The 23,608-nt window shown below is 42.5% G+C and overlaps 1 protein-coding gene and 1 long non-coding RNA gene across 5 annotated transcripts; one reads left to right on the forward strand and one right to left on the reverse strand.

Annotated features, from left to right (window-relative positions):
- Positions 1-531: 531 nt before the first annotated feature.
- Positions 532-22,605, reverse strand: dachc (dachshund c). Of its 3 annotated transcripts, none has more exons than XM_085296556.1 (11): positions 21,824-22,605; positions 14,749-14,858; positions 11,641-11,751; positions 8,383-8,561; positions 7,601-7,721; positions 7,313-7,447; positions 4,005-4,201; positions 3,358-3,505; positions 2,471-2,599; positions 2,207-2,317; positions 532-1,110 (listed from the first exon to the last, which is right to left on the reverse strand). In XM_085296556.1, exons 1-11 carry the CDS (start codon positions 22,405-22,407, stop codon positions 1,073-1,075), a joined length of 1,863 nt encoding a protein of 620 aa, XP_085152682.1. In that variant the 5' UTR covers positions 22,408-22,605; the 3' UTR covers positions 532-1,072. The 3 variants fall into 3 exon arrangements, with proteins under 3 accessions (XP_085152682.1, XP_085152683.1, XP_085152681.1); XM_085296557.1 differs by having other exon boundaries at positions 2,207-2,278; positions 3,358-3,508; XM_085296555.1 differs by having other exon boundaries at positions 3,358-3,508.
- On the forward strand, positions 6,739-8,422 carry LOC146560931 (uncharacterized). 2 transcript variants are annotated; one of them, XR_014894820.1, is made up of 3 exons: positions 6,739-6,943; positions 7,397-7,475; positions 8,314-8,422. It is a non-coding gene; the product is annotated as an uncharacterized LOC146560931 (long non-coding RNA). The 2 variants fall into 2 exon arrangements; XR_014894821.1 differs by lacking the exon at positions 8,314-8,422 and adding an exon at positions 7,557-7,651.
- Positions 22,606-23,608: the final 1,003 nt, after the last annotated feature.

The raw sequence follows: 23,608 nt of genomic DNA on the forward strand, positions 1-23,608 counted from the left end.
TAAGTAGGCACACACTTTTTTTGAAAGCTACACTGGATTTATCTTATAAGACTTTACAGGAGTTCAATTAAAAAAAATCCTATTGATTAGTTTGATTTTGCAGGGTTCTGTCTCCTGCATAAATACTAAGACCATAAATAGCCACAAGTGTACTATTTTCCTCCACAAGTTGTTGTCAAGTTCTTAACAAAAAAAAGGTGCCAACTACTAATTGTTGACTCAAAATGATCCATTCTTAATGAGAACTATTGTGTCTTTTCAACATGTGTCATTAATCAGCCTGTCAGTTATGACCCTGCTCTTTGCCATCAATACTTGCGTGGAAGGTTTTAAGGATGGAGCAAGAATCAATGCCACGTCCCTCTCCATACCCTCACAATGCATAATACACATGGACCATCTCTTCCTCCACTCAGGCAACTTTTTACAAAAAGTTTAATATAAATCCATAAATTAGAAATGAAGACAAACAAAATGAAAAATGTCATCGGAGACTACACTAGTAAAATAAAGAAAGAAACAGTGACACAATTTAATAAAAAGGATTTGTATTGTTTGTATTGTCAAACTGCACTACTGCATAACATACACAATACAAGTCATTTCCTGACTGTACAACATGCCATTATGAGTTTTTTTTTTCTTCCTGATAGCGATAACAAAAATGATGACTATATATATGTACACAACTCTGTTACAAGTTATATCGATCACTTGTGTCGAGATAAACAGCACTGACAAAAAAACAACTATGGTCATTTTCGTCTAGGATCTAAAAACCTTGATTGAAAGAAACACAGTCAAACACAACATCAGTACTTTTCCCACTAGAATTTGGTGATAAATGCAATAAATTAAACAAGAGAACAATGAGAAAGTTCAAATGTCACTCTTGAAAATGTAGGAAGGGGTCCTCTTGGGGATGTGGAGATGCCACTGCGCGACTGAGCATGCCTGTCGATTGTATTTCCCATGAATGAAGAAATTTCATTACTCTGTCCATCCATCCGTCCGTCCATCCATCCATCCATCCATCCATCCATCCATCCATCCATCCATCCATCCATCCTCTTCAGTACATCCCAGTGGTTTGCAGAAACACTCTCCCCTCTGAAACAATAAAAACGATAATGAATAAAATTTCAGCACAATAACATTTGTCAATTTCAGGGGAGACAAGCATTATTCTAACAGTAAAAGGCACGGTGCTGGATCCAATTCATTCACTAATTTCAATATCGAGAAGGTCCTATAGAGCCACAAGCAAAGATCATTAACAAAAGAACATTATTAAGGCTCAGTTGAAAGTGTTTTTCTGCCGCTGATCTCCATTTTTGGCGATAAAACTTCCTGGCACAAAGGAAGCACATCCTGCCCTGCTGTCTGACAGACAATTCCCCTTTAAATGATTTATTACTGGGTGTTAATTATGCAAATGATGTCCAAACAAACTCGTCATGAGGACAATTAAGACAGCCATTAATTAGTGGCCAGTTCTCTTCTTGCTTCACTGACATTCAATTAAAAATTGCTTTTGAACAAGCACGCTGTTTGGTATGGCGGTCTTGGCACAGCGCGGAGCAGAGGTGGGCTGAAACCATGCACTCTTTTGATGAGGCCGAGCTAGAGATCATGGCCATTTCTTTTTCTGTCTGTTTAAGATGTTACATGTGGGATTTTCTCATTAATCTATGAAGACAATAAAGGTGGCAAAATAAATATATTAAATGCCTGTCTCCATTAAACCGGCAACCTCAGAAAACTGTCTCATGCTTCATTTCATTTTGTTCAATTTCTCAGGAGTGGTCTCCCTGTGAAATCTTTGAAAACTCTTCCAGTAGACCGGTCAGTTAAGCATCAAAAGCAGTGAGTAGGTGAAATAAAGAAATCTCCTTCCCCAGCTTGGTCGATAGCTGCTAAATAAATTCCTGCCACTATGTATATGTATTTTTTGGGAACATTACGTCAGTTTTTAGCCATTAATATTAAATCAATTAGTCCCCACTTGTTTAAAGTTTTAAGTTTAGTGCATTTCTGTTTGCATTTCCTGTATTAATCACATTTAAGTTGTCTTTTGGTGGCAGAACATTACAGCAGTGACAGCTTTTGTGCAGGATTTTTTCCACAATTTTTTTAATCACAATGTGACGCCTGTTTTCACCTCTACATACTGAGAAAGCTGCCTTCGTTATCTGGACACTTGTACCTTGTACTGTTGCCTTAGTGTCCACCCTGCTGTCATCGTGGTTGTTCCCATCCGAGTCCTGGGTCACAGGCTCTGTGTGGGGAGGGGCTGCTGATGATTGATGGCCTGTAGCTTGGCCATTAATTAATAAGGACACTTAATTAGAGGCTAATGAACAGTCAAGGCTACACTGTAGTGAAGGCTTGGGCAATATTAGATATGAAAAGAAGAATTACGAAGGATTTAGTCACTTAAATAAATTCTGAGTCAAAACCATTTCTGTACCTGTGTGTGTGTTGGCAGTGTGCAGGAGACTGTGCTCTGCCTGATCACGGAGTTTCACCTCCTCCTCCAGGGCCTCCTGTAGTCTCCTTTTACTCCTCTTTTCCTTCTTCAGGCGCTTCTGGATAAGAACTTAAAAAAGAAGAGGAAGAAAGGAACAAGCAGACGGCCAAGAGTGTGAAAGGATGTCAGAAAAGTTCAAACTTTGCAATCAAAATATTAAGGTGCTTTTTTTAATGCTTGACTTGCATGCAGTGTTGGATGCTTTCTGACCTTGGTGGATATTTGCAACAAAAGCTCTGATGGCACTTTGACCTTAGTAAGTGAGGTCAACATGCTATTAAAGTATAGCAAACTCTGCATTTGCTCAAAAACCCCTGCAACAGGTAAGCAACATCACGCGGCTCTTTCAGTTTTTGTGTTTTGTGGTCATTTTCCACCACAAGTTGCATGCTTCCCCACCTGGTGTGTCCTCATCAACCAAACTGTCCTTGATTGGAATTTTGTCTGACCGTGCCGTATACGACAGCTTTTGTAAACTTGCCAAACTTGATTTAGTTTGTAGCAGACTGCCAACTTTAGTCTAATTCACCTCTGCAGATGCCTTGAGGGGTAATATACAGTAGGGGTCCTCACTTCCTTATCTGATTTTCCCGATAATGGACGTCCTGTCAGCTTTACAAGTGGATTAGACCACTCTTGTTTAGCTGCACGGCCGATTTTGTCAGTGTTTCGACAGTAAAATCCACACCGTGCCAGAGTTAATAAATTCACGAGGGCCAAATGTAACACTCCAATCAACACTTGCCAACTAGAATAATTTCCAGAGACAAAATCTCGAGTTAGCACTGACATTTGTTTCTAACTCATCTGTATGTGGAGCAGCCTACCTCTGTTTTTCTGTTCCATGCTAAGCTGTCTCTCCAAGGTCTCTCTGAGCTCCCGCTCTCGGACCAGCTCCATCTTCAACTCTGTCCTCTCCAGCTGGTCCTGCTTCTCCTGCGCCCTGGCATTCTCTATGGCAACTCTCAGTAGACCCTGCTTGGAGACACACAGACACACAGCAACAGGTTACACCAACATTAAAAAAGTAAACCCTTTACCAGCTGAACCTTACTAATACAAATTGAAAAAGACGGTGTTTCTGAACATTTCATGTTAACATAAAAAGTCTCCTAATTGTAAAAGTATAACAATCACAATTAATCTTTTTTAGGGGCAAATCTTTGTCTGTCATCACATTCGGTTAGGATTACCGAGTGGGAAAAAATGCTGGTCTTTTAACTGCCATCACTTCAGGGTCAGATGGGTTATTTATTTTCTCCCTGTGAAAACCCAACCAGAGAGGGCTTTCATTGTGACTATACTATAACAAAGATGTATAATCTGAGAAGCAGGTCAGCACACGCCCATCTGAATTACTGCATATCCTAAATGTCTACTATTTACCATTTCAGGAAATCCCAAAGAGTGGCTCATCTCTCTTCCTATTCATCTTGGGGTATAATAATAACAATAAAGCCCGGCAGAGCCTCACCTGGATGTTCGTGAGCAGGGTCTCTATGGAGGACAAGCCTTCCGGGAAGATGAAGGGAGTGTGGTGAAGACCTGCTGGGAGCTTCTGTCCTGCCGGGTAAGAAACCCTCTCACAGCCCTCCCTGCTTGATGGGGGTTTCTGGTAGACTTGTCTATCACAGCTCTCCCTGGTCGTCTCAGCGGCCAAGGAGGTGTTATCTGGAGGCAAGAGAGACAGTTTGATGTCTAGTCTGTAAGGCTGATGCACATCTGACTGAATCAGTTTACCACAGTGAGCCCATGGCTTTCACCTTCACACAGACTCTTAAGGAATCACACACAGGGGTGCCATCACTTCATTATGTGAAGTAAGGATCAATAACAAAATTATTAGAGCAAGAAAAGTAAATTACTGACCGTGGTAAATACCACTTTGAGAAAACAAAGATAAGGCTATAAGTGTATGAGACTTTCAATTTACACATTTATATTTATCATGATAACTGGTACGTCATTTACTCTAATATATTCTTCATACACTAAGAGACAATAGAGAGCTCTGGAAAAAGCTAGAAAGTGGATCTTGATAGTTGATAATTTTAAATACAAGTTGACAAAGCGTATTTCATATAGATTATAAAAGCAAAACACTTCAGCTGAAAGCCTCCTGCAAAGAAGGAGTGATTTAAATAATGTACACGTATAAAAATCGATTCGATTTTCTTGAGCTTCCAAATGTATTTTGTGGTCTAGGCACTGTTTGTTTTTTTGTTTTTTTAACATTTATTCTCCTTCCAAAAGTGCAAACCTTTGAAAAGTGGTATGCATATTTGACAATACTTACTGTGTTAGTAATTTGTCTTACAACTGTCTCTTTTATCAAGTGTGTGCTTCAATCCTATTAGTATAGTATATCTTGGTTAATGTTTGTTTAAAATCAGCAAAAAAGATCTTCATTCTTGCGACAATATGTAATCAAAGCACAGAAATTTCTAGCTTACTAATATAATTTACTTAATTTCTTGTAAACACATCAAGCCCAACAGCAAATAGGTGTTTACACTAATTACTGCGTGCAAGTTCGTGCACACATGCACAAACGTCCTGGTTTGGGGTTTTAAAAATGTGGTTACCCTTTATTAGATGGCAGTCTGCCTATTGATAATGCACCACAGCTTGACATCTCCCATAAAACCAGCTAAGAACCTGCATTATGGATGACCATCTGTTTGTAAACCTGAGAACTGCGTGTACCCTATTCGTGACAGAGAGGGAGATGAAGATTAGCCATTTCCTGCATGTTTTTTTTCCCCCTTGCATCAGGCAGTTGCTCAGTTTATGCGTCTACTGTCTTCAGAGCCGCCGAGGACGAAGACGTCCTGGGAGTTCGGCAGTTATTGGAGCAGAGACGAGTGTGAACGTGCGATGTGATATCTGGCAGTTTTCTCTGTCTGTGACAAATGACAGTGTTTTCTCCACTTAGCTGACCACAGCATCTTCTGCTCCAAATCCACCCACCTTCCCCACACTGCCTCGGCCTCACGTCTTGGCAACTGTCACATTCAAGGTGTTTCACAGATGAGAAGCAATACCCCCCCCCCCCCCCCTCCCCTTTCTCCCTCTTTCTTGCTAAAAGCATTGCTCTGTAGAGAAAGGTAATTAGCAGGTGCTGGCGAGCTCAGCGGAGGGCATCCAACTACACTCCTGTGGCTCTCATACAGACGCACACACACACATATTCGAAGCTGCTGAAGTGCGCAGTCAGCAGCGTGGGCTCCCCAGGCTCCTTGGATGTGACTGATCCTTTATTGAGTTACAGTTTTACGCCTACTTTACCTCACACTCGCACACAGGTCTGGCATACACATACACACACAGACACAGCTGCCAGCTTGTTTGATCATTTACCCATCTCTCTAACCAAGGTCACTGTCTGTTTTTCTCTTTTCTCCCAACTTCTTCCCCCCCCCCCCACCCCGTCTCTCTTACTCTTCTCCCACCCGTCCCCAGGGCTAATGAACTTCACCACGTGAAGACTGCCAGTCAGCGGAAGAGGGAAAAAAGGGGGAGTGGGGGGAGCGAAAGAGAGAGACAGTGAGAGAATAAAATTTTGCTGATGTTTGGTTAATGGGAGTGAGGTGTCAGGGATGGCCTCTGATCTTTGCTGCATGGATACGTTGTTCAAAGACCAGTAAAACAGCACACACAGCCAAAAACGGACTCGCATACACACACTCGCAGATTATCATACAATGGATTGACAGAATGACAGCGCTGAAGTGCTCTTTGAAACTCTGCTCAATCCACGGTAAAGCCTATCCTGTGATGTTCTAGGTCAAGCACAAAAGTTTGCAATCCAGTAAATGCACATGCGTTTCATTTGCATGCAGGAAAATCAATTGAAAATCAATCACATAAATGCAACGTGTGATGCATGGCGCTCACGTTGTTGGTGCCCTCGCTGCTTTGTCAATACTGTCAGACACCTGACAGCATCAGAAACCGTACCTGGGAGGCCTTTGTGATTTTTAGATTCAATTACTGAATAATGCGATTCCGTATTAGAATACATTTACATGCACGCACACACGTACAAACTCGCATACAAACAGTCTCTCTCTCTTTTTCTCTCGCAGTAGATTTCTGCTGACTGTTTGTCCTTGAGCAGTCCTCATTAAGCTAATGCAAACCTCCCTGACAGAGAGAACCAAACAACTGACGTTGCAGCGCCGTGGCAACGCAGGCCCTAACGACAGGGAGGCAGTCGTTATGCAGATGAGGTCCAGCTGAGAGCGCGGGAGGCCGCCTGGCTCGTTAGACCGCGGCCTAGCAAATGGCTCGCTAATGTAACACCGCTTCCTGGTCTAATGGAGTCCTGTTTTGCAGAATTATTTGTCTTTGCTCCCCGCAGGGAGCCTGGGGGCCACTGACAGCAAGAAGGAGAGAAAGTGGAGAGAAAGGGTAAGACGGTGAATGCTCATTGACCTGTTACTGATATACTGATTTCTTTCTTGTTGAACCCTCTTTCTTTAAAAATAAATAATTAATGAGAAACTCTCAGATAGGTGACGGAGGTGTTTAAATTGCCTTTAAATAACAATGTGCTGTGGATGAAGGTGAACTGCAAGGAAACTGAATGCTTGCTGTTCTGCATTGACAGACCTGTTTCAAAGGCAATTCATCTGTCTGAGAAATAATCAGTAAGCATTATTAAATGACTAATGACTAACTATACAATATATTCTCAGAAAGCAGTTATAAATTGACCTTTGCAGTGAGGTCAACACACACTCTTTAAGATTTTGGAACTTCAAGCGCTGACTGTCTTACCTCTGTCAGAGTGGCTCCTCTTGTTCTCCTTGTTGTATTCCACTGAAGTCCCATCTGTATCTCTGCCCCCCTGCACTAAACCAGGAGAATGACCCAACACACTGTGACTTGACGACAGGCCGTCATGGAGCGGATCTGGAGAGAAAACATACAACGCAAAAAGGTTATTAACGGACTTATAGCTCCTGTTATAGCTAAGAAAATAAAATATAAATAATATATATATGTATGTATTTTTGAACAGATTGAACCTGCCACAATACTATGCGTACACAAGTGAGTACATACGTGTAGTTTCTGCAGTGCGTTCTGTGTGAGATGGTGAACTTGACACACTGCTGCTGTGATTGGACGACAGCTGAGCTTCCTCCAGTGAGGGAGACGGGGAGGGGCTGTCACGCATTCGCTCCTAAGAAGCACCAAAGTGGCACACAATTTCAACTGAAATTATGGATAATAAAAAGACACACAAAGCTCACAAAAATCAAACTTTACAAAAACGAGAATCCAGAAATCTACTTTCAGGTCTTTTAAGCCATCCTAACCAATCATCAAAACCATACTTAATAACATTATGAGATGAGACACTGGGAAAACTGTGAGTGATTTGTTAATTTGATGTGTTTTATGTGTCTCTTCAAACTAATTTATTTTAACAGGTTCAATTTCTTTAATTATACATAGCGGTTTATTTTTAAGCAAAGTCATCAACTTGGCGAAGAGGATTGCATTTTCTGTTGGTATGCAGCACATCTGAAAAATGCATAAATAGATATTGGATTGACCTGAAGCCAAGAAACGACTAATTATATTCTGGTAGCGATCCATAACTTGATTCCTAATTTTGCACGTAAAGGATAGAGAGATTGAATCATTTAGAAGATGTAGAGATGAGAACTAGTTCTTTGGATGTTAAACGTTGGGAGAAATTTGTTTTAGCAAATGTTTTGTTTTGAAACAACATTTCGATGTAAATCTTAAACTCTGATTTCTTCCCTGAGCATCACGCGGACTCAGGCGATTACTGGCTCGTGGTCAGATCCACCGGGCTGATGGGCCTCTGAGTTCACCTTAATGACGGAGGTGGGAGCCCTGGCAGGGGGGTTGGCGTGGAGATGCGCCACGTTGGCCATGCTGGCCAGCATGCTCTGTCGGTTCATCTGGCCCATCGCCATGGAAACGGAGGCTGGCGCCAGGCTGGCAGGGATCAGAGGATGTGACATCATCATGAAGGGCAACTGCTCAAGAACTGGAGTAGAAAAGAATAAAAAAAAGAAGGAGAACAAGATGGAGTAAGACAGTCAGTTGGTTTTCATAAGTCAGACCAGGCTGGCTCGTCATAAATGTGGGGCTTCTTTCGTTTTACCTTCAGCTGTGTTTGTTTTATTTTTTTTACCCATCACATCTTAAAAGGCTTTCCTCTGTTCGGCCCAATGTCATTTACTGAACTGAAAATGCACAGCATCTCTCATGACAAGAAATAAATCTGAAAACCAGCGTCATTCCTCTTTGTTGTATTACCTGGATGACTGCTCTGCTTCTAAATCACAACTTGAAAATGTGCGTGAAAAAAATGTCGAAAGGAAGAAAAGGCAACAGAGTAGAGGAAGACACGGCTGTTTCTCAAAGGCTTTGATGGCCTCGAGATTTTTTCTGAGCGCTAAGAAACCTACAAATTCAGCCCTGCTGGAGTCAAGGGAAAAACACATAACTTTTCTGTTAGCACCCCGGTGTTCTTTACCATAAATTAACACGTTTTCAGCAGTTGAAACTAAACTCCTATTATCTCGGCCAATCTGTCGTTCGCGCTCTTCTCTTTAAGACAAGCATCCACTATCTTTAAAGAAAATCCTTCCTCTCCACAGCACCCTAGTGGGTTGTTGCAGTCCTTCTATTCATGAAGCAAACAATCCTGTTGGGGGGGAGGGGTAGAAAATGACATAAATATTTATCATTTAATAAAAGGAAAAACAAAAACAAAAGAAACACAGGGAGGAAGTGGAACAAAAGAAGCTGATGGCAGTCCTGGTGCTGGGCCAGCAATGCACGCTGGGTAATTATAAACACAAAGGAAAAAATCTTGGACTCTATTCCGCACAATTGTCACAAATAATAGAACGAGTGCATGGAAACAAAAAAAAAGGCTATCCAAAGAAGAGAGATGAAATAGAACAAATAAAGAGAGAAAAGGGAAGAAAGAAAAAGGGAGAGAATGAAAGAAGGGGAAAAGGCAAACTAAGAAATAAAGGGCGAGGCGTTGACTTTATGAGTTGGGCTCGCTGGACATATGTGCAGTGCTTTGTGCATTTGGCAGATTAGTCTCTCACTTGCCCAAAGCAGAAACCAATCCAAACAAAAGATCTTTCTGAATGGAGCTGAATAACCAGATGCTCCAACAATCAACTATGAGCCAACTCTAAATATTAAGCCTTGGTTTGAAACCAGCGCTCCACTTTTGTCACCCCCCTCAACCCCAACTCCAATCCCACCTGCCTCCATAAATTTCATTTTTCTATCCCTCATCCTAACTCTGTTTTATCCCCCCCTCTCCACTCTCTCTGCCCTCCCATCACTTTCTCTTATGTTTCATTAAAAACATCAAAAGTCAAAGTGCCTCTCTTATGTTTATCCAAACAAACCATTACTGTAAACACACAGTTACTGTAAATTTCCCAGAAGATCTTGTTAAATGCAGAAATGGCTGCTCCCTGCTCTTCCCCAGCCCATAAGGTGTCACACTCAGCATTTGTGAGTGTGTGCGTGTGTGTAATCTGAGATTGCCTTTGTAGTGGTTAAAGCTCTGGTAGGGGCCTATCCTTCCCATAAGGCAGTGGGTGGCGGTATGGAAAAAACACATTGTGCTTATGTGTGTATGTATGCCTGTGCTGTTTGTGTGTGTGTGTGTGAGAGAGTGTGTGTGTTTCCACTTGACTCTATCATTAACAGTGATTAAGCTTTACAGGTTTATAATGGCTGGTGGTAACCATGCCATCTAACTGTGCACAGATGCAGGCAGTTGTAAGTGAGTGTATGCAATGGTAAACAATGCTTAATGTTGGGATTGTTTACAGACACAAGCACCGTACACACAAAGCAAAAAAAAAGAAAAAGGTAATAATGGGTTTAAACATACAGTGATTTAACTGTAAGGACATTTTTTAGGACATTTCTGTCCTAAAGCCTTGTGCTGTGCTCCACATGTTAAGTGTGTGTGTGTTTGTGTGTCTGGCTGATAGCATATTCCACACAGACCTCCATAAGCCCAGTCATCTGTCTAAACACACTGATGTCGCTTTAACCTGTCGATAACAGTGTGTGAGTGTGTGTGTGTGTGTGTGTGTGGGGGGGGGTTGTGTGTGTGCGCACACGCGCGTGCTTGTGCCCGTCCCGCCATCGATTGTCCAGCGTTTGTCGTTTGCATTCAGGATAGTGAATTAGAGAGAAGACTATTGATTTGGCTTCAGCCTCTCATCTTATTCATCTCTCTATCATCCCCGTGTGCTTACTACCGTGCACCGATGCTCCAGATCTGCTGGCTGCTCTCCCTCGCTGCAAAGCCAGGGATGGGCACTGTGAAGGGAGCGGGTTTTTCTAACATATGACTAAAATAGGAGAATATCTGAACATGTAATGAGCAGCCAACAGGGATTCGATTAAAAAAAAAAATGAGAAGGTGATTCTTTGCTTTCCAGGGGCAAACTGTAAATGAGAGCACACTCCTTTGTCAGCTCTGAAAGGCAAGACTTTTTCCAGAAAAATCCTGATTTAATTTCTCTCCTTATGGCAAACAAGTGTGACTAACAAAGCTGGTCTGAGTCGACACTCTCTCATTGGGATGACTAATAAGTACTAATGACTTGCCGGCAATGTTTTGAGGCCACAGAGCAGATGACCAACTGCGTTTTTCAGGAAATGATTCCTGAATCTTATTGAGTACCACAAATATGCAAACTAATCCAAGCTGGAGAAAATTCAGCCTTATAGTCAATTATTACAAGCTGGGAAAAAACACCACAGAAGCAGTAATTTATATAGATGTGTTTATATATTTGTTTGGATTACCTCACCCAGATATCCTTTTTTGCATTTCATCTCAAGATCTTGCTGCTGTTGTTTGTTTTTCTACTAACTGTCTCTCAAAGGAAACATACAGGCTGCAGAGGTGATGTCACATCCTGGTTTTAATCAGCCTGGTTCATAAACACAGCTGCTCAAGTTGTATTGACTTGGCATCACAGATGTGTTCAACAGTGTTATGCGGGTCGTGATTAACATAACACTCACACACTCACATATGCACGTACCAAAAAAAACAGGATGAGACTCACCCAGTCCGGGGTTGTGGTCGCCGTTTTCTCCGTTTCGCCCGCCATGTTGTTGGTTGCTGTGGTAACCGGCCATCGCCTCCAGTTTGATCTTTTTGGCCAGGGCAGAGAGATCTAAGAGAGAGAGACAGAGACAGATGCAGAGATGAAGAAAAAGAGGGAAAGAAAGAAAGAAAAAGAATCAATAAGAGCCAGATCAATGGCCCCCGGTGGAGGATTAGAGCAGTAGGTAGGCAGGAGGTTGTCATAGGAGGACAGGGGCCAGACATTCATTCTGACTGCACCGCTGCACTGGCCATTTAGTCTGCCAGGGAATCAGCAGTGATAGGAACAAGCCAAGACATTCATCTCTCCCACACAGGGATATCACATCCCACAGCACAGAGCACAGGATAACACTCAGCAGCGGCAGCAGCAGCTCCACCTTTCATCCAGAGAGAACTTCGTTATCGGTACGAATTAGACGCACAAGGCAAAAAGTGAAGATACTTTCTAATGGGGGTTGTGCACTTTTGGATAATGTGTAATAGAGAGTGAGAAAATGCGAGCCATGTTTTAATTTGTGCGTTGAACCCCAGAAGGTAGTTTGACCCTCAGATCACCCTGTAAAATAGAAAATTAAATATGTCTTGTGCTAACACAGTCAAACACGTTGAATTATTAAAGTTCAGACAAACCACACAACTGTGCAAACACGGCAGAGGAAACACAAACAGACCGTAAGTCTTAATTTCCTGGTCTTCAATACGTCTAAACATTTGCAACAAACTGAACTGCTGAGTGGTTTTCTACGCTCCCATCAGACGGCGGGTGTCTGAGGTGAACAGCTGAAGACGTCGACAGCCACAACAAAATCGTTCCTTTTTCTTCTCTTCTCGTCTCCTCTTCTTCTCTCTCCTGCCCTCTCCCCTTCTCTCCTCCCATCCCCTCTCCTTACGTTACCTTTTCAAATGTCAGCATCACAGCGGGACATAAGCCACTGTGCTGCATGTGTGTGTGCGCGAGTACATGAGGGCGAGAAAAAGAGACTAAGGAGGATCACATCAAAGATTTTCCCCTGCCTTTTACGCTCAAATGTCCTCCCTCTCTCTGTCTCCTTCTCCCCTCTCATGTGGCCAGTTCTAATCAGTAGCACTGACATTGCCGCCGTGCCCTCTCCTTTGGTGGAAAAAGACTCTTTTTTCCCACTGAGAAAGATGCTCTTGAACGCTCGCGCAGACACAACGCACACACACACGCGCGCAAATACACATACACACTCAAGCACCTTTGAACAGTGAGAGGAAGCGGAGGCTAATAGAAAATGGCTTCTTTTGAGGCGGGGAATGAAAAGATCAGGTTGCAGTGAAGAGCACAAAGCCAAGGGCAACTTTGAGAGCGGTGAGGTGCCAACAATTACTTTTCTCCCTTTCTCTTTGCAACACACACACACACACACAAACACACACAGACTACAAAAGGGACTCAAACACAAAACCGTGACTAAAACAAGCAGCGCCATGGCCTTTAGCAGACTGCTCATCGAAAGTCAGAATATAAATGTAACATGCAGCTTCAGATTGTAAAAGTTTAAGTGCCAGATGTGCAAACACTTCAAATTGATCATAAATTCTAACTCATACTGAAAAGCACAAATAACGATTTAAAGTCTCCTTTACACAATAAGAACTTAAAGGTTTACAGTACCAAGCTAAACACATCCTCACTTCAATTATAAAATGAATTTCAAAGAGGTTTCAGAGCTTTTAGAGATTATGATTCTAACCCAGTTCAACAGAGGGCTTAACAGGGAACGCTGTACTTATAATTCAAGAAAAAAAGACCAAGCTTGCAAGTTATGAGTTGTTTCTCATATGTCAGCAGTGCGTATGCTAATTTTATTAATCAACACAGCGGTCACCTCCCCGAACCCCACCTCCTCATACTATTGATGAGGGGTAAAATGTGCCATCACGGGGGTCTGCTTGGAAAAGCGGTGAAACCCGCCCCATTCTGCATAAGCAACCTGTTCTTTTTTTTTTTTTTTAAACTGATGGGGTAACTCAGCTGGCTGCCAGATCACTGCTTTCACTCTGAAAGCTGAAGCAAGAACAGTTTTTGAACTTTGCTAACCGCTACTCTTGTCTGAAGCAACAACGTGTCACTAGGAGGGATTTGTCTGGTGAACCCTGACATCAGAAAAAATTGTGTAAAGGGGTGATTACACAGGCTTTCTCCTTTACTTCTTGAATATGGAATACAATCACAGATGTTTCCATTATTAAACTTTAATATTAGTTTTGTTTACTTAAATGTTAATGTCTTTATAAGTAACAGCTATACTAAAGTAATTTTCTCACCATATTAAATAGTTAATCTTGAAATACATGAAACTATGTGAACAAACCTTAAAAAAGCTGATTATAGATATTATTTGCATTAAAATCAAATTAATATATATACATTAAATAAAATATTATTTTGATAAGTGCATTTTCATTTATTCAAATTTTTTCCCCACATTTAAACATTGCACTGCAACTTCATACGTGTCAGTAATTACATTTTTTTCACTTTTTTAAATTAATAAATGTGCCTTCCTTTCTATTTCTGTTCTATTTCTGTTCCTGAAAGACCAGGTGGTTGGACCAACTGTTCATTCGTCTTTATTGACGATTATTTGACTGCACTACATATGTACTCCTCCTCTGATTGTCCTGCTTAAACAAATCATCTTTTTTCTACGTGCAGCAGCTTTTTTACATCAATATGCCGACTAAGGGCACACATCGGGATCGTTTGTGAGTCGCTTACTGTAGACAAAAAATTATTGAGAAAACACAAAATACCAGAACCTGAAAATATTGATTGTTAAACTATCACAGCCAGTTAAACAAGGTGAAAGTCAAAATTTAATAAGAAATTTATTGTGATATGTGTAAAACAAAACTTGCTTCTTTCCTATACTCTTTTAAGAACATGCCCTGCACTACACATGATGCCATACTGGTAATTTAAGACACACACTGTCATAATAGTTTACTGTGCTCATGCACTGTTGTGATATTGTTTCTTCAGAAAATATGCTCGATTTATGTGTTTGTGTGTGTGTGTGTAGGTCTGGGTGGTCACCTGCAGGAGGTATAATCCCAGCATGCATCAGACCACTGTGAGACAGCATGTGGTGAGTCCCGCCCTCTGTCGCACTCTGCAGCCTCTTGGGCGGTCGTCCAGGCCTTGAACTGCAGGCGGAAAACACAAGCATGCATTAATAATTAGGCAGTTTAATACTTTACCCACTTAGTCACTTTTTCATGCCGAGACTGAGATGGGTGGCCCGGTTAAAGAAAGTGTCCTTCAGCCTGTAAACCTCTGATCCTGCTGAAGTGTCAACAAGCAAAACACTGAAACCCGACCGGTTCCAGGAAGGCTGCTGTACAGCAAATCTGACCTCCCTGTGGATACGAGCAAGCAAAAAACGAGTTTCCCTATGGCATCAATAAAGCACCTCATTACTGTTCAGCTTACTCATTCATTTGTTTGCTTATTAAATGTGTTTGCTCGCCTCCTCTTTCCTTCAATCCTTCCTTCATTCAGTCCTCTTTCCCCGCCGTGCCACAATTTTTCCTCAATAAACACTGACTACAAGCAGATTCACATGGATTCTTGTCTTGTGTGCGCGGGTGTGCGGTTTGATTGAGCCGGGCATGCTCAATCAATCTTAGAGGAAGTATGTGAAAAGCTGTCAGGCATCACTTTGGCTCTGACTAAACGGTGTGAATGTCCTGACAGGGGAAATGACACGGGCCACATCAGGCTTAATGACAACCAGCGTACCTCATCTCCTTTCATAGCAACCTGACATAACATGAGTCTGTGGGCAAGTGCGAGACAGAGCGAGGGGAACAAGAGGAGATGAAGACGGAGTGACCGAGCGCTGAAGAAACAGAGAGAACAGTTGAAAAGTTGATGCAAGACAAGGAGTGTAAAGCGAGAGGAAAAGGTGAATAAAAGGGAGAGTTTGAAATTGTAAGAAAAGGTGGGAAAGAGTAAAAAAAAAAAAAAAGGGGGGGGGGGGAGAGAGATAGACTAGCAGCAGCAGCTTCCTAGCGTGGGGTGTCTTTGAGCAGATTTTAATTAGAATCTAATCCAGCCGTCATTAAGGCCCCATAAACGAAGCTGTCAGTCAGGAGATTAATGGCGCCTCATTTGCATATTGCATATAATTCATCAATTACACAGCAGAAAGGACCAATCCCCTGTTGACACACCCACTGGCTGAGAAGGGGGGAGACGGAGAGAGACAAAAAGACAGAGAGAAAGATTGTGTAGTCACTAACTGTGGGAGAAAAACAGGTAGATTGTGAGTGTGTGTGTGGGCGTGCGTGTGCGTGCACATCGGAATGTGAGTGTGTGCATGTGCGGGGTCGTGTATGGGTTTGTGTGAGTGCGCGCGCGTGTGTATGAAGTGTTCAAAGGTTAATTTGATGAGCCGATGAGCTCCACAGTTCCTGCCCTCGGTTTTAATGAGTTGTTATTATTGTCTCTTATTATGGGCCCAGACCGACTGGGATGTGACAGCTGACATCAGATATCTCACACTATCACACACACACACGCAGACAGTGAGACGCACACAAGCATGCAGACACACTCAGGTAGATTCGCATACCCACGCACACGACATGAAAGACATACAGCAGGGATGTGTGAGTGGGATAAAGTTGTAAGTATGTGTTTTGTGTGCGTGTGCGCATGCACGTGTGTTTGTGTGGGAGTATGTGCAGTTTTTGTGAAGGTGGGGGGCGCATTCAAATGACAAACAATATTCTTTTGCAGTCCTTATAGAGCAGCATACTGGGCTTAACAAAAGCAGGAAATGTATTTTTAGGTCTCAGGTTTGAAGGTAAAGTAACAGTTCCACCGCAACTGATGTTGAAACACCTTAAATGAAGACACACACACAAACAGATGCACGCAAACACACACAAATGCAGTAGTGAACATCAGTGGGGGGAAATAAAATACACAGAGACCAAAAGACCGTGGTTGGTTTTTACTGCAGCCGCTTCCCTTTCCCTTACAACTGTTTATTTGCACACACTAATTAATGGCCTCTGCGTGTCTGCGCTGATGGGTGGGTGTGTTTTGTATGTGTGTGTGTGTGTGTGTGTGTGCGGCTTTGTATATGTTGCATTTTAGGGGGCATAAAGAACTCAAACCTAATTTTGTGTTTAGTCTGCAAGTGCGTTGATACATCAAAGTGACCCATGGAGGGAGGTCTATGTGTGTGTTGTGCATGCAAGTGTGTTTGTGTGTGTGTGTGTGTGTGTGTGTGTGTGTGTGTGTGTGTTTGTGTGTGTGGTTGGAGAGCACCGGTTCCCTGAGGTAGGATTAATGAAAAAGCCTTTCATGGAAAAGTCATCAAGCTGAGGGGATGGAATGAGAGAGAGGAGGGGGGAGAGAGAAAACAGTTCATTGTGTGTGTGTGTGTGTGTGTGTGTGTGTGTGTAAGGTGTGTGTGAGTGTGTGTGTGTGCAGAGGAGGGGGTGTATGGCTTATGACCTCTTTGTCTCAAACTTTAATTAAAATCTCACCCAGACGTCCTCCCTCATGCCAACGCTCTGGCCACACATGCACACACACACACACTCACACACACAGTTTTTTTTAAATAAAGGTGCTCTGTACATTGAGTTCTGCTCTCCAAGCTTAGTGTGTGTGTGTTACCTGAAACATGAAACGCCAAACATGGCAGCTGGAGCTTAGTGCAGGTGGAACAGAAACAAAACACAACAAAGATGACAGATCTCTATCCTTGCTAACACACACACACACACACACACACACACACACACACACACACACACACACACAGGGGAAAGAGAAAAGTAATGAAAGAAGAGGAAGTGTTACAGTCAAAACAGTGGAACAGTGGAACAGCTACTAGCTTGGAGGGACTGAGGTGGTGATAGGTAGCAGCTGTGTGTGTGTGTGTGTGTTTATATGAATGTGTGGGGAGAGAGAGCGAGGGAAAAAAAAATAAGAGAACTTGCTCAAACAAGATTTTGTTTTGAATATATTAGAGGCGCTTTACAGCTCCCATGCTCCCATCCTTTCAATCTGTGTTTATCACATGGGTTTGTATTCGCCGTCACGGTCCGGTTTGATAAATCATAATGTCGCTGCTGTACGCAGGAAGACTTATGTTGGTGGTTACAGAAGGCAGGGAAAGATTGATGTTGTGATCTTCCTCTCAAATCGAGGGCTGAAAAAGCTTTCTGCGCCATTGTTATTAGGAAAGCCTGCGTGATGATGTCATGAAAGAAGCAGGCAGGACAACACACACACACAGACAGACGTGCGCACGCACACACACAGTGGGGCTCGACTTTGAGGACGTTTGATCATGGCAAAAAAATCTGATCTCCTAAACTGATACCGCTTCACATTCCTGTCCCGCATTCCAGGGTCAAAGCTGTGTCAAGACTGAGTGTGTCTGTGCGTTTGAAAAGTATGTGTACTCCATTAAAACCTGTCACAGTGGAAGACATGGAGGCCCTCTCTATCTCATCGTGCTCGTCTCTATAAAACATCAAAAGAGCGATGAGGTTAAAGTTGAGCTAACCGCCCCAGCCTAACACAGACACTCGAACACACATGGGCATACACACAGCCCTCCGCCCCTTCATCCTAACACTGCTGACTTTGACAGTGAGTTATGGCATGGCAGTGGGGCTCAGCTCTGAGAAGTCCACCTTCCCATGCGCACACACACACACACACACACACACACACAAAAACACTGGCTCGACACTGCCAAGTCGAGAAACACAAAGAGGGTGCTTTTGTTGTACTCTACATACCACTGTGTCTCATTCATCATTCGTCGTTTGATTTAAGTTCGAGTAACATTAACACCTGCTTCATATATTTGACTCTGCTTTTGTTGACGCCCCTGCTGCATGAGCTGCAAAGAAAAGCGTGTGAATGCCAGCTGAAAATTACCCAAAAAAAGGATTTCTGTTTCCACCCAAATATATTTGTGGTAAATGGAATTTTGCTCACGCTATTAGAAAAAAAAAGGGGCCTCTTTCAGCAGTATTTCCCAAGAAAATGTGACCTTGGTACTGTGGTTCATCAAAAATAACACACTATCAGCAGTTTTAATAGGGACAATTTCTTTGGAAGAAATTAGGTCCTCTGAAAACTGCTATCTGTCCAGTTGTTATCTGTAACATGGACTTTTTTCTGGAAAAATTGCCATTAAGTTTTGTTTTGTTTTTAAATGTCATTTTCCAATGCTTTGCACAATTACTTTTACCTCATTTTACAGGGTTGGAGGCAAGAATCTTAATGCAAATATGAGGGCAAACAAACCTATCTGCATGGTCCAAATCAGGTGCCAAGTTAAAAAAAAATGCATATATAGAAATAATATAAAAATGCATTATAAGTTGCAAACCTTAAATACAATTACTTATAAATATATATCCTGTGTTACTATTCAAGTGTGTTGTTATTAACGTAATCAGTTTGCCATGTTACACTACTTTTATGTAACATTCAGGAGGGTAGGCATATATGGACACTGCATAATGAATACTTATAGGGCATCTGTAAACTATATGCACACACACACTTTGACCTGAGCGAGCTATTTGATGTGTGTTACTAACAGAGAATGAAACTGTTCCTTTGTCAGGGAGAAAGAAAAGGATGGAGGATCAGGTTGCCTCCTACACGCCATGTTCTCACTGTGGAACTAATGTCATTTAGCAGCAAAGCCAGCAAACACACAGGCGTGACCATGTGAGTTCTGTGTGTGCGTGTTAACAGAGAGTGTGTTTGTGTGTCACCTATGCATGAATTATAACTAGGCTTTGAGTGAGGGTGAAGTCGGCCCTTCTTCATGGTTTGATGAGTCAGTGGTCAGTGTGTGTGTGTGTGTGTGTGTGCACAGCAGGAGTTAACAGTGAGACAAAGAGGAGAAGGAAAGACAACGGTAAACAGAGGACACTGCTTCAAAAAACCACTTCATTTTAATCTAAAAAAAAAAAGGACCAATGAATAAACAAACGGCCCAAAGAATAACTAGCAGGATGAAAGCCATGTAAAGCATTCTGTTAGTCATGTTAAACTATCAGACAAGGCTGGTATTTTTTTCAAGCCTGTCTCACTGTAGTGAACTGGAAAATAATAAGTGATGGCTGTCTTAATCAGTAACAGGAACCTCAGTCAGCCTTGACGTGGTCGGAAAGCTGCATCATCAAAATCTCTGAGATGTTCTTGAAACTTTTCGCTTTGGTCAGAAATCTTTAAACAAAAGCCATCGTGAGTTTCACTTTTTACCTGCTATTGTATGTCGATCCGTCCACGCTGGGGATTACTTAGAAACTTCTAATGCAGGTGGAGCTGATACTAATGGCTACCGCAGCACACTTGAAGCCTTCAGACAAAGAATCACAGAAGTCGTTTGAAGATTTCAGACGAGTGATGTTTTAAGATCTCATTAAGTAAAGGCTGTTTGAGTGTTGTGTGGATAATTAGAGACGGCAGAGGATGTGTATTTTTCGGGGGTTGTATAACATCGTTCCCATTAACACCAGACATAGAAGAAATCCCCAAGCAGCCAGAAGATGCATCTGGATTTTGTCTTGGTTGGAGGGCCGCAAATGCTTAAGTGCAGGTGTTAATCCACGCATGTAAAGCTGGAAGCTGATTCTCACAATAGTATGTTTCTTTTTGGAGTTTTTTTTCTGGGCTTGCTCAACAAGTCAAAGCTTGTCTTAAATCCCACACTTTGACTTAAAAACCAAAAACGGCTTAAAGATGAAATAAAATGAGGGCATATCAAAACACTGGAATGATCTTACCTACAAACAGTAAATCTAAAGAACTGGGGGGAAAAAAGTAATTTAAACATTGCAGAATCGGTATTTTGGCATTTATCAGCGCACATCTAGATGCATTCTCCATCTCCATTTAATGGCAGGTGTAAATTGGATCATTCATGCTCCAAGGAGCTAGGATTAACCATCAAACAATATAAATTCCCCAAACTAAGACTAATCCACACTGCTCTGGATTCAAACTCATGCTGTTATGAGCATGTGGTCTGCACAACAGCAGACTGAGGCACCAGGAAACCACAAATCCCAGCCAATTTAGCCCCTTTATCCAAACATATCTGCTGCACACTGGATTGATGACCCATGTAGCTGGTCACCATCAGAGTTCTGCAAAACAGGCTAATTTACATAATCGCATCATAAATACCGAGAATTCATTTAATCATCTCCTCTGTTCTGATGCTCAGGGCTAAAGAGTGTTGATATGATAAGACAGCAAGTTATTAAGAAGGGAGAGAGAGAGAGAGGGATGGAGCGAGGGAGGCAAAGAGAAGGAGGGAGAGAGTAAAGGGATCAGTGAGTGAGTGAGTGAGCTTGTTCTGATTTAAGCTGCCGCTTGGGGCCAAATGAAAATTAATTAATTTCTGTGAAGAATCAATTTCTCAGAATGACAGTGTCACATTCAATGTGTGCAAGTGTGAGTGTGTCAGAGAGAAAGGGAAGTAGTGCGTGCGTGCATGTCAGCGCCAGAGATCAGACTCCCAGATAACATGAGAAACTTTTAAGAGTGTTTTTCTCATAAGGATTACTAAAATTCATTATCGCCAACACCATAATCACCATCACAGTGTTTATCATCCATAAAAATGGTAATTAGTAACAGCCCCAGCAGCAGCAGTGCTGTGGCAAATGAAAAGGGGTTAACTGGACCCAAGTCAGTTATTATCAAATCAAACACGAACTCCAATAAAAGCTAAAATAAATAAATAAACATATGGAAAATGTATTTTTCCTCATGCAGCAGCTTTAAGGAAACTGAGTTTGCTTTTAAATTAGTGGAATCATTTGTAGGCAAGTTCTGAAACATAACAGACACACTGTGTAGAGATACCCTATTAGATATAAAATAACACAAGGTCATTAGTAATAATGGCGTTTATATTATTATGTAGATTTTTGTGATCCTTTTCATGACCTGCTGACTGTTTGATCCCCAAATTTGATATATTTGTAGCTATCTGCTAACCCCACCTGCTGCACTCCCCCTCCCTCAATAATGAGCTGGGTAACCCTCCATCACACTGCCACCCTCCCCACCTTCCCCTCGCTCTCCTCTCCCCGGACCCCTGCCTCACCTTGCATTGGTACAGTCGTTGTAAAGCGTCTCAAAGTCCTGCCTGGAGATAAGTTTGCACCGGTTCACCCCGGGCTGGATGGCCCCGAGCCCCCGAAGAACCCGGACCTGCTCCACGTTGCACACCACCGGGGTAATGTCCAGCCGTTTCAGCTTGGTGTAAACGGTGTGTAGCCCGCCGACCAGGTGTTTGAGAAACACGTCGAAAGCCTGAGGCAAACAGATGAGCTCCTTGTCTTTCACCGTGAACGACGCCAGTTTGGCACCTTTCACCTCCACCAGTTTGCACTCGTTGTTCTGCGGCGTGCTCTCTACGGGCGACGCAGTGGCGTACACGGGCTTAGCGCTGCTGGACACCGGAGCTCCTCCGCTCTTTAACGGGGTCCCGTTCGGCAGTAAGAGGTCCGCCCTGAACTGGTGAAGCAGCGCCGGGTGCGCCACCGGAGGAGCCGGGGAGGAAGCGGCGGAGGTGGCCGCAGGTGGCGGAGAGTTTGTGGCCGGAGACACGGAACTTGGCGCCGGGTGGTGCCCGAGTGGAGCTGCGGGCAGCAGAGCCGGAGGCGCAGGAGTTGCCATAGTGGTCATGACCAAGAACTGGAGAATAAGTAAACTTCAAAGTCAACTATTTAAGAAAGTAACTTGGCCGAACACACGCATACACTTTGGAGAGTGTGAACTGCGCATGGAGCGTGCCGAAGAGGAGAGAGGGGGATGAAAGAAGAGTAGACGGGGTCCGTGTGTGGAAAAACAGATCACATACTTGAATCAGAATGAGCGGAGGCTTGTCTCAGAGCTGGAGATGCTACTGTCACATTAACATAAAGAGGAGGAGCTTGGGCTTATTCTTAGAGAGTGAGAGACGCGATCAGAGAGAGGAGAGGGAGAGAGAGCAAAGATTAGCCCACATAAACTTTGGATAAGCCTATTTATGAACGCCTAACGAAACGACACCTAAATATTAACGCCTCTGATGTCTGTAGCAATGCAATCTCCAGCTTTATAACATTTAAATCTCCATATTAGGGTAATCTTCCTATAACATATTTGGGTATAATTATTTTATCCTCGGGGGGGAAAGAAGTAAATGACTGCAGTTCTTTTTCTGAGAGAAAATGTTTGTGTTATCCCCAAATACTAGTCTTTATGGATATCAGAGGGACTTTTAAAAATCTGATTATGACAAGCAGAGTGCTTTAAATAAAGTATTGAACGCCTTATTCTAATATATCAAATATTAGATATGTAGAAGTGGTAGTATTTGACTTTTATGGGCAGTCTATTTTTCTAATTGCGCTGATGAAAAAATACATATTTTAGATTTATGCAGATCTGTCAATGAAATTAAATATTTGGAAAAATACCACCCCGCCGGTGTAGAATCTGATAGTGTTATCACAGGTGGATTAAAAAAATTCATAAAATGTTTTAAAAATCAATTATTAATAATAATAATAATAATGGATACTTTATTGATCCCCATGGGGAAATTACTTGTTTTTCTCTGCATTTGACCCATTCACTCAGTGAAGCAGTGGGCAGCCCACTAAGCAGGCGCCCGGGGAGCAGTGTGTAGGGACGGTACCTTGCTCAGGGGTACCTCAGGGTAGCCGTTAAAAAAAAAGGCATAACTTTTTTTTAAAGGTAATTTGTGCTGCACCTCCTCTCTCTTATAAATGCAAAGCGGCTGTACAAGAGCTCGTACAGGGGCCAGTAACCTTGGCTTGACAAATTGACCCCTTTACCCCAAACTGATTCCTTATACACACACACACACACACACACACAC

This window comes from Mchenga conophoros, linkage group LG13 (genome assembly GCF_057382185.1).
Source record: "Mchenga conophoros isolate Kocher_MC1m ecotype Shallow Benthic linkage group LG13, M_conophoros_male_GT1.1, whole genome shotgun sequence".
Lineage (NCBI taxonomy): Eukaryota > Metazoa > Chordata > Actinopteri > Cichliformes > Cichlidae > Mchenga > Mchenga conophoros.

Bases quoted from the DNA above. Each gene is read 5' to 3' on its own strand.
- dachc (XM_085296555.1), bottom strand. From the start codon at position 22,407: ATGACCACTATGGCAACTCCTGCGCCTCCGGCTCTGCTGCCCGCAGCT. The intron at 3,509-4,004 runs GTGAGGCTCTGC...TGTGTCTCCAAG, and splicing joins CCCTGCTCACGAACATCCAG to CAGGGTCTACTGAGAGTTGC. The intron at 1,111-2,206 runs GTACAAGTGTCC...TTATTGTTTCAG, and splicing joins CACTAAGGCAACAGTACAAG to AGGGGAGAGTGTTTCTGCAA.